Source organism: Cornus florida, unplaced genomic scaffold, assembly GCF_030987335.1.
Source record: "Cornus florida cultivar Cherokee Brave unplaced genomic scaffold, ASM3098733v1 CherokeeBrave_3.0.0_Hap2_Chr11, whole genome shotgun sequence".
Taxonomy (NCBI): domain Eukaryota; kingdom Viridiplantae; phylum Streptophyta; class Magnoliopsida; order Cornales; family Cornaceae; genus Cornus; species Cornus florida.
This window is the reverse complement of record NW_026775581.1, coordinates 113,426,792-113,438,541: the sequence shown is the minus strand read 5'-3', so window position 1 is coordinate 113,438,541 and position 11,750 is coordinate 113,426,792. Positions and strand designations below refer to the sequence as shown.

The window sequence follows — 11,750 nt, the reverse complement described above, 5'->3', positions numbered from 1 at the left end:
TCAGATTACCATTTTCATCCGATATCCAAATACCCCTTAATGATAAATCAAGAAACAGTTTTTCAGATTCTACTTTTCTTAGGAGAAGCTACATTTGCCCTGTTTAATATTAAAGTGGTGATTTCAGAGAGAATGCTGACTGAGAGAGTGTTAACAAGAGTTGTAACAGGCTGTATTGAGAGACTGTAACTAGCTGCATTTTGGTGGACACAACTCTAATTCTTATTGCCTTGGAAAAAAAAAAAAAGAAGAAGGTAACTAGCTGTAGAAAGTTTTATTCACTCACTTGAAACATTTGGCCAAGAGTTGACAAATGTTAAAATCAGTCGAAAAGACATTTTACCCACATATTTTTTTTTTTGCCTTTCTTATTGAAGTCGTCTATAAGGCTGTCTGGTCATTTAAAAATAAATTATGTAGAACCAGCTAAACCCATACCACCTTCTTTATAAGTATTATAATGTAAATTATGTTTTAAAATATCAATCAAGCAACATATTATATATCTATGATGATCCACCAGCCCAGTTTTGACGCTTTTGACTTTTGATTCCTTTTCGAGGCTTTAGTTTCAGGCCATAGGAATATTTGAGTTCCTCAAGCTTTCACAAAAGAAACTTTTTTGTTATTCTTTTGTTGCTTTTGTTTTCTCTGAATCCCATTAGTTGCTGTATCTATTCTTTTAGACAGAGGAAAGGATGGTTGTCGGGGAGATCTTTCTCACTGGCCACTAGGGTATTGGAAAAGTTTGCACGTCAGAAGGGAATTGATACTCAGTTGAAGAAGTTGAGCAAGACGCTGCTCATAATTCAAGCCGTGATCGGTGAGGCAGAGGAGAAGCAGATAACAGACAGAGCTGTGAGATGTGGCTGGAGGATCTCAACGACCTGGCTTATGATTTGGATGATTTGTTGGACCAGTTTGCCACCGAAGCTTTGCGATGCCAGTTGATGGATCAGGAACCTAATGCCAGCACCAGCATGGTGCGAAAACTCATCCCTACTTCTTGTACTAGCTTCACTATTCCTGGTGCTTTTATTTTTGATTGTCATTTGAGGTCCAAGATAGAAAATATCACTGCCAGGTTACAAGAGATCGCAGCACAGAAAAATGACCTGGGTTTGGAAAAAAATGCTAGAGGGGTGAGAGAAAGATTGCCCCTGCCTGTCTGGGCAAACAAATCTGATATTTATGGCAGAGAAAATGATCAAGAGGCAATACTTGAGTTGTTGTTAAGGGGCAATAGAAATGATGATGTTGGACCCTCTGTCATTCCAATTGTGGGTATGGGAGGTGTTGGTAAAACAACTCTTGCCCAGCTGGTGTATGATGATGAGAGTTTGGAGAGTCATTTTGATTTGAAGGTTTGGGCTCATGTTTCTGATCATTTTGATGTTTTTAGGATAAAGACGGTTCTTGAATCAATCACCTCAAGTGCTTGGAATTTCGAGGATCAAAATAAGCTTATGACTAAACTAAAAGAAAAGTTGTCCGGTAAAAAGTTTCTTCTTGTTTTGGATGATATTTGGAATGAGAATTCTATAGAGTGCGACAACCTACTTAGTCCTTTTTCAGTTGGGGCACCAGGAAGGAAAATTATTATTACAAGTCGTAGTGACAATGTCGCATCAATCATGAGAACTGTTCCCACTCTCTATTTAAAGGAATTAAATGATGGCGATTGTCCATCTTTATTTGCTCAAAATGCACTCAAAAGAAGAAATTTCGATGCACATCCGGGTCTCAAAGAAGTTGGTGAGAAAATAGTGAAAAAATGCAATGGCTTACCTTTGGCAGCAAAGACGCTTGGAGGCCTCTTACGAAATAAGTTACGCCAAGATGAGTGGAAAGATATATTAAACAGCAAGATATGGGAGCTACCGCCAGGGAGAAGTGGTATTCTTCTGACTCTTAGATTAAGCTACCATCATCTTCCTTCACATTTGAAGCGATGGTTTGCTTACTGCTCAATATTTCCAAAGGGTTATGAATTTGACAAATATGAAGTAATTTTGTTATGGATGGCGGAAGGTCTTTTACAACTATCCGAAGGGAAAAAAGAAATGGAAGGTTTTGGCAGAGAATGTTTTGATGGTTTATTATCAATATCATTTTTCCAACAATCAAGTGACAAGAAGACTGGATTTGTGATGCATGACCTCATAAGTGATCTAGCTCAATTTGTTGCTGGAGATATATGTTTCAGGATAGTTGATAATTTTGATGGTAATGGGCAAATTGCAGTTTCTAAACGGGCTCGCCAGTTGTCTTACACTAGTCAACGATACGGAGTCTTTCACAACTTTGAGAATCTTTATGAAGTTCAAGGTTTGCGTACTTTTCTATCATTACCAGTTCACAGTGTGTCTAGCTGGCCAAAATATCAGTACTTAAGCAACAGTTTCTTGTCCGATTTATTGCCTAAATTACAAGCCTTATGGGTATTGTCTTTGTCTGGTTATGAAATAAGTGAGCTACCAAATTCAATTGGCAACTTGAAGCATCTACGGTACCTCAATTTATCTTATAATTCGATCCAATTGTTACCTAAATCTGTGGGTACTTTGTACAATTTGCATACACTATCATTGCGCAACTGCAAAGCTCTACGTATGTTGCCTGCAAGCATTGTTAATTTAATTAACCTATGTCATCTTGACAATGCTAACACTGAGCTGTTAGAAGAGATGCCTTTGGGGATTGGCAGATTGACAAATTTGCCAACATTGTCAAAGATTATTGTGGAACAAGGCAATGGGTCAAGACTAACGGAGTTGAAGCACTTATTTCATCTACGCGGAATGCTTTCTATTGTGAAGTTAGAAAATGTAATGGATGTTCAAGAAGCAATGGAGGCCAATTTAATGGGTAAGCAAGACCTTGATGAATTAGAGTTGACATGGGGCAAAAATGTCAATAATTCTCAAAATGAAATACTTGAAATGGATGTACTCAACCTGCTAAAACCACATGGAAACTTAAAAAAGCTCAAAGTTGAGTTCTATGGTGGAAGGAGTTTTCCAAATTGGATAGGAGATCCAACATTTTCTGAAATGGTGAATCTAAGTCCTATTGGTTGTGCGAAATGTAAATCTTGACCACCACTTGGACAGCTACCCTTGCTCAAAGACCTATGCATTGGGGGCATGAATGGAGCTATAATTGTTGGTTCTGAGTTTTGCAAACGTGATTGTGCATTAGAATTTCCAGCTTTTCAATCACTGGAGACTCAAAAATTTGAAAATATGATGGAATGGGAGGAATGGTCTCTGTTGAATGGCGTCAAATTTGCTGCACCACAATTCCCTCACCTCTGAGTGCTTACTATACATAAATGTCCCAAGTTGAGTAAGGTTTCAATTTTAAGGCTTCCATCACTTTGTGAGTTGCACCTGGAAGAATGTGATGAGATGGTGTTAAAGAGTGTCACTGATTTGTTCTCACTATCGATCCTGAAAGTCAAGAGTATTACACGACTATCTAAACTCCCGGAAGAACTGGTGAAGTTTTTGGTGGCACTTGAAAAACTTGAATTTTATGAATGTGAACAACTGGTTACTTTGTGGGAGAATGGTTTTTTATTGGGCGAAGAAGATGCATCACCGGCACCGTTTGGTAAACTTGAAAGGTTGGAAATATATATGTGCTCCAATGTGGAGAAACTACCAAATGAGTTGAACAGGCTAACGTGTCTCAAAAAGTTGTTTATAAGTGGGTGTCCAAAACTTGTGTACTTCCCCAAAAGGGGTGTCCCGCTCACTCTTACATATCTTCGGATGACAGGGTGCGAGAGCTTGAAGTCCCTCCCTGACAGCATCTCTCACCTTGAAGATTTGAGTGTCAGTGATTGTTCATCTCTGAGGTCGTGGCCAACAGACACATTTCCCACCACACTCAAGTATATTAATATTGAAAATTGCATGGAATTGGAGTGGGTTTCTGAGACAATGGTAGATGAGAACAGCAGTAGTACCAGTAGTAGTTTATCATCACTTGAATGGATATACATAGATGATTGGCCAATTATGAGAAGGTTAGTTAGGTGCCTGAACCATTTTGCAAATCTCCTTTACCTGTGTATATACAAATGCGATAGTTTGGAGTGCTTCCCAGAAAGAGGTGGTTTATCCTTCAATCCCAACCTCAGAGAACTTCGTATCTACTATTGCGTGAATCTGAGGTCCTTGCCGTCATTCGATCAGATTCAAAGCCTCACAATGCTGGATTTAAAGAGTTGTCCAAATCTTGAGTTGTTTGGCAATGAGAATGAGAATTTGCCCCCAAAACTTGTTGAAATTTCAATTGATGTGATTATGGGACGCCATCCCTGTCAGAGTGGGGCCTGCACAGACTCACCTCTCTTCAACTATTCCAAATCTATGGTGGATTTTCGGAGATGGTTTGCTTTCCTGATGATGATGAAAAAGAAGAAGAGCACTCTGTGTTTCCTGCAACTCTAACCAAGTTAAGCATCTGTAAACTCCCGAATGTGGAATGCATATCATCCAAGGGGCTCCGGAATCTCACCTCTCTTCAACGTCTATTTTTCTACAAATGCCCTAAGCTAAGGTCCTTGCCTAAGGAGGGGCTGCCTTCCACGCTTCAATTGCTGGAAATAGATGAATGTCCAATTGTAAAAAAAAGGTGTAAGAAGTACAGAGGAGATTACTGGCCCATCATTGCCGACATCCCTTGCGTGGAGATAGATGGCCATTATATATATGAAATAATTTCTGACTGATTCCCATTCGGATTTTTTTATAAGGTAAGGTAAGCCCATTCCCTGCACTCACCTTAACACTTCTTCAATTTGAATTTCCTGCTCTACCTGCATTAAAAAAAACAAGAAATCCTTTTGATTTGATGTCTGTCTTGCAAAAATCAGTGAATAACTGCACATCAATGATAAAACTTACAAAAAATGCATGGAGGAACACTGTATACGCTTTTGTGACTCAAGAATAATATTCTCCTTTCATCCATGTCTTTTTGTAAAATATTAATTGTTCCATTCATTTCTAATTTTTCGGTAATGTAAAATTTTATTACCAAGAAAAGAAATGATGTACAATAACTTTGAGAACACACTCTTGGATAAAGGGATAACAATCAATATTTTAAAACACTGTGGACATTGATTTCTTAGGACACTTGTTGTTTGATTCTTTTCAGGCATGACTCCATGCGCCTGTCATGTGGAGAGTCTGGAGACAGCTTCTGTATAGACAGATTAGATTTGAGGCAGGTCCAGCCAAGTAACTTCATATTTATGGAACACTCGTGTTGATCAATGGCTGAAGTATAAAACAGCATTGTTCACATTTCTCGCACACAGGTAATTGACTACGTATGCGCTGACGTTCTTTTAATTTTTAAGATCCATGAAAAGTTTCTTTCGCAATATCTAAATTTGTCTGTAATTTCATAGGGTTTTGTGGTTGCAGCCTATGAGTTCCTTATCAATTTGCTGCTCTTTGCTGAAAAAAAAGAAATTCCATGGACAAATATGTTTTGGATTGGGCTTTTGTCATGTACATTAAAATTTATTTTTTCCTACATAATCATTCATATTTTGCCAAAGGGTAGCCTTTTTATATGCACTGGGGTCTTAATGCGTTGGCTCCCTTTTTATGATCTCTGGTGTGCCTAATAATTAATGGTCCTGGTGACAGAGCATTGGTTGCTAAACTTTACATTGGGAATGGCCTTGATTATCTTCCACTGCTGCTGTCTTCAGGTTAGAACTTAGAAATGAGAAGTATTTGCTACCAACCAATTTATTTATTTTGTGATTTTTCTATAACTTGTTGCCAAAACTACTCCATGGGACTGTCGTGCTTAGTTGCTGTAAAATATAAGATGTTCTAAATGCTCGGCAGTGTGATACCCCCTAATTTTGGAACACGGGTTGATCAAGTCCGCGCACAAAATCAAGGGATATCAAAACAATTTAAGTATTTAACAAGCACAGAATACAAAGATGAATAATAAAGAATAAATAAACCGCTGAAGAAAACTAATAAATAAATATTACTTAATGATTCTCCAACAATTACAATTCAGAAATCCCATAACTCAAGGACCCCTTAAAACATTATCCAATAATCCAATACTATTTAAAAGTACACAAGATGAATAGACGAATGACAGTCTCCCAGCTGCGGATCCTCAACCTCGAGACTGGAACCTCTAATAACCTGAAAAATAAATCGTGGGTTAAACCCTACGAGCAAGTTCACTCTACCAGGCCTCTGAAAACCAATAAGCAGATCATCTCTGATCAAAACCAAACCTAATAAAGTTTTAACTTTAATAAAGCACGATATACATGTCTATATATAATTATATATACTATACTAATCACATCCATTAATAGGTTTATTAAATTTCCATACCTATTAAATAATTATTAAAATAATATTCATACCTAGACCAATCTACCATTTCATTTTATAAAAACTCCTTTGACCTCAATCCCATCCTAGTCAGTTGTTTAATCATTTAAACAACAAATTATAATAAAAAAAATACTCTATATAATCCCAACCCGATAATGATTTTAATTGTTTAAATCACATATCAAAAATCCAAGTTTTGACAAATCATCCACGTCTTCCCCAATATTATTTTATTAATGTAAAATAATACACTAACAAGTAAGTACTAAACTATTCTCATTTAAGAATATCTAACCCTAATCCAATCTATACATACAACAACTATAGATGCTATTTTAATCATCTAACACATAACAACGTAATTATGCTTTGGCAAATCAACCATGCCATTGTAAATATTTTTATTTATATATTGGCAATTCAACCATGCCTCCATAAGTATATTTATTTATACATTGGCAATTCAACCATGCCTCCGTGTATGTATATTTATACATTGGCAATTCAACCATGCCTCCACAGGTATATTTATTCATACATTTAATTAGCAATTCATCCATGCTTTCCATATATGTATTCTATTCATACAAATATTTAGGTAATATATTTAATCATTTGACAATTCATCCATGCCCACACTTTAACCATGAATTAACTTTAAAATTAACAATACGCTAAATCATACATAGCCATCACATGCATATTATACGCATATCATTAATTTAACAACCAGCCTATTAAGATATGCCAAATAAGAATGATAATATTAATCATCTTAAATGATTTATATATATATATACCTACACATATGTTATTTAATGTATATATGTGTTTAACACCTTCTTTAATAATCCTTGATTATTTAAAATCAATATACATACATACATACATACATACATATATATATATATATATATATATATATATTCATCCTTCCATACAACTCATAGACAAATTAAACTATATATACCCATATATAAATAATTATATATATATATATATATATATACACTTCCTTCCATAACAAATTATTAATTTATTATATTTACCCCAATTAGTGCAACTAAATATGTCAGAAATAGTTTCCTTTAAATACTCCATACCGGTTTAAATAGTTTTCCGACACCGTCTCACTAAAGCGTAAATATCTCTTATTAGGATAAGAATCTGATAATGAAATTGGTACCATTGGAAAGAGGACGAAAAATCCTTGAATTTGAGCTCAAGAATGACCCAGTTTCGATTTAAGATGACTAAGTTATGACTGTTTTAATTTTATGTCACAAACAGACAAAATAATTGGCTAAGCTCAAACACTACTGTGAGCGCGCCCACACTTAATTAGCTCACTTGAGCTCACACAAACGCACCCACACCAGATTAGCTCACTTGAGCTCACATGTATGCACCCACACCAGATAAATCTTCTGTTGACCAAACTTAATCCATGGTCCAGATTCACATGCGCACCAAAGTTTTATGCGCCGCGATGCACCATATCAATTCACATAAGTTTAATTAATCAAATGGCCCTAATTGGCGTATACACCATATTATCCTACACCGCGCCGCACTGGATCAGTTACCTAGTATATATATATATATATATATATATATATAATTATTTTCCTAACAAATAATAGGAAAATAAATCCTAATAAATTCCTAAAAATATCAGAAAAATTCCAGAAAATTACAGAAAATAAAGAAACCATAATTAACTCTCTTGGGTCACAAATCCACCTATAGATTGATTTTAAAATATACATAACACCTATATATATCAATTAAAATCCAATAATCTAAAAATCAAATATAATAGTTTATACTTTTTAATTATTCCGATCTAACCATAATTTTTAAACAAATAAATTTAATTAAAGCCTTGATACTCAAGGTGAAATCCTTATGAGTTCTAAGAGGAAAGTTAGAGAAAACTCGCCTGAAAGTTTCGAAACGAAACCGACGCTTTAAGCTTTAATTATCTCTTCCAATTCCGACGTCCTCCTTTTCAGATCCGACCTCCTCCTTGTCAGCCCTTCTTCTTCCTCTCTCTCTGTCTGTTTTATTTTTCTAACGTGTAAAACCTTTAACCCTAAAGCCTTATGTGTATTTTTATACACCTTAAATTCCAAATCCTATTCCAACTAGTATTATGAATTAAAATAATAATCTTTAAATAATTTATATCTATAAACATATATATATATATATATAAATATATATTCCTTCCATAATTAACTCATTAGTTAATTAAATCATATATACTTATAAATATCAATAAATATATATCTATATATATATCTTTCCATAACAATTATTAATGAATTATATTTATATATAATTATATATATATATATAAATATAATTGATACAAAAGTGATCATTTAAATAATTAAATAACCACGGACCTTCATTAATTAACCCAATAAGGTTTCATACAAGCCCAAGACCACATCTTTTGGTCCAACTTTCCTTAAACCCAATCCAATTAATTTAAATAAATAAGATAATTAATTAAATACAGAAATTAAAATAACTAATTACATGAAGCACATAAACAAACAAGAATTTACAACTAAGTCATATAATACCAATAAAATCAACACACCAATAATTCAATCAATAATCAACCACACAAACAATCAATCATCATACATAATCACGAAATATAACTTAATTAAAATAAGATAATTAATCTAGCACTCAATAAAATAAAATAAATCATTGAAAAATAAAATAAAATAATTAATCCTAATTAATAAATCTTTTAAAATTATCGGGGTATTACAGCAGTGTGTCAATTATGCGGCGGAAATTATTTGTGTGTTCTTTTGTTAAAGCTCTAAGTTACTTTGAACATCCTGTTGTTACCTGGAGACTGTATTTGATCTATAAGGTGGAATTCTCTGAAATTCTGCTGAAGTTATTTTTGTATATCAAGCCTGAGTCCTTTTTTTTCCCTAGTTGGTACTCACACACCCCCCCTCCAAGAATCGATCCTGAAAATGTTGTGTCTTCTAAGTCACAGCTTCTGAAAATGTTGTAGATTGCATTGCAGCTTAATTAATCTTTTCTAGTAATTTTTATGTCTTCGAGTAATTTTCATTCACAGCATATAAAAGATAATCTTATTCTGGTCTTCATATTGAGCTAATCAGTTGAGTGTTATTTGCAAGGGAGTGCCACTGTATTTACTTTGTTCTTGTAGTTAAGCTCCATTTGCTTCGCTATCTGTATCTGATAAGTGAATATTGCAATTTTTTTTCCTGAATGGAATGGAATTTCATTAAAGAGATATTCAATACAGTACAATAAATGGTTCTTACATCTATTTATTTTTAGTTAGATCCTTTTAAAAATAAAAAATATTTCACTCCAAATACTAACAGAAATATATCCTTCATAGAAAAGTCAAAATATACTCTCACAAGGAAATCATACTTGTGCAAAGAGTAAACTTTTTTTTCAGCAAAAGAATTCAGAACAAAAATAGATTGTGACGTCATTAAAATGTGTGGAGCTTTAACATAGGGAGATCTAGTATATCGAACTAATGGGAAGCATTTGCTTGTGGGTATAATCTGTTTGCACCAGACAGCAGAACAATAATTGTTTTGGGATAAATTTTACAGTTAGTATGAGTGCTTGAGTGCAATATATATACAGAAATAAACAAACATATATGTTAAACTAAATGTCAGAGTTTTTCAGCTCAGACCAAAATGGGAAGGTCTAATGTATTGCTGAAATTAAACTTTACATTCAGGAAGTGATGCGTGACCCTCTACATTCAGTGGAAGTGTGGCAGTTAATTAAATTGCTGCTGGAGCTCATCTTCACTGGCTGAAAAGCTATCAGGTATTCGATTTTTTAAACAGTGTGGACCAGAATAAAAGCAGTTGGTGTGATATTTTAAAAATATTTTATTATTATTATTTTAAAATTTATTTCCTTTGATTCACAGGACATACTGACTAGATTCATTGGAAGTGTGGCAGTTAATAAAAATGCGGTTCTGCACGATCAGTACATTTTTTAAAATTAAGTTGTCCCAGAGTAGCAGCTCTTTCCTTGGCATGTTTAGGACCACTATATTTCTGGTGGAGGCCTGTAGAAATTCCAGATACACTAACTGATTTCATTGATGGGTTATATGTGGCAGTGCATTCTGACATGTTTATGCTATTCGCATGTAGTAGGTATTCGAACCTGATATTTACCTCTAATTTGATCTGATTCTTATCGCAACCAGCATTTATTGTTTCATGATGACATGTGTTCTATCTTCTTATATGTTTAGGCATTCTGATCTTTGGTTTTGGCGCTGGCATCTTGATTGGGCTCTATGATCTCTCTATAATTCTTCAGAAGTAGCATAACTTTGAGTTGCTTCTTACTATTTATGATGGCCTTGGGGTATAGCCATAAAATCTTAAATCTTGAACTGTCAGTTGAGAATTACTGTTTTGCCTTATTATTCAATCTGCATATAACAAAGAGAGTTAAAATTGAGATTCTCATCATGAATTTGCAGCTCTATTTAAAGATAAGTTCATTGAAGAAATACGTTTATGGATGTCCTGTCAGATGCATAAATATTTTTATCATCTTGTGATATTCTTTCATCTTTCGCTGCAGGGCTGCCTTTTCTGTGCATTTGATGTGTCGGATCCCTATTTCAGATCTCTGATATGCCTTAATAGATGGGTGCTTGGTGAAATGGCATTGGATGCTTTGGTTTCTCATTGGGAATGGCATGGGATCATCTTTTACTGCTATTGCCCTCAGGTAAGAAGTGAGCAATATTTGCCTCCAATAATAGGTTAAGCTTGTGGTATAAGAATTTTGTACCATGAACCTAAACCAAATCCAACCATAAACTATCTGCATGAATTGAAATTGAGGTATAGTTTACCAAATCTACATTAGTATATGAGGTCATTTATTAGCTTAATCTTTATGTGAATTTTACAGTGATTAACACTTTGCTCAATCATGATGATGTTTTCATTTGTGAGTAATTCTAGCCAAGCTCAAGGAAAAACATAAAGCTTTTTTAAACAATAGCAATCTGCATTAAAGGCATTAGTTTGTGTCCATGACTCCCAGTTTTAGCAGCTTCCGTGAGCACTGCAAGTTGATCTCGATTCAATATGAAGGGGTGCTAGAAGTCACTCCTTTTCTGTCACCAGTTTATTTCTCCACAACGTGCATTTTCCATCCCAATTTCACTGTAAATTCTTGGGGCACTAGAAATTTTTTGTGTTTCAACTCGGTTTAGGCCAAAAGTTGAAAGAGATTAAATAGTTCTGTCCCGAAACAAACCTATGAGCCTTAGTGGCTGCAATA

At 34.5% G+C, this 11,750-nt stretch overlaps 1 protein-coding gene across 1 annotated transcript; it reads left to right on the top strand.

Moving 5' to 3' along the window:
• Window positions 1–367: 367 nt before the first annotated feature.
• On the top strand, window positions 368–3,140 carry LOC132287010 (putative disease resistance RPP13-like protein 1). Its single transcript, XM_059789469.1, has one exon. The coding sequence runs from the start codon at window positions 864–866 to the stop codon at window positions 3,096–3,098; it is 2,235 nt and encodes a 744-aa protein (XP_059645452.1). The 5' UTR covers window positions 368–863; the 3' UTR covers window positions 3,099–3,140.
• The last annotated feature ends 8,610 nt before the right edge of the window (window positions 3,141–11,750 follow it).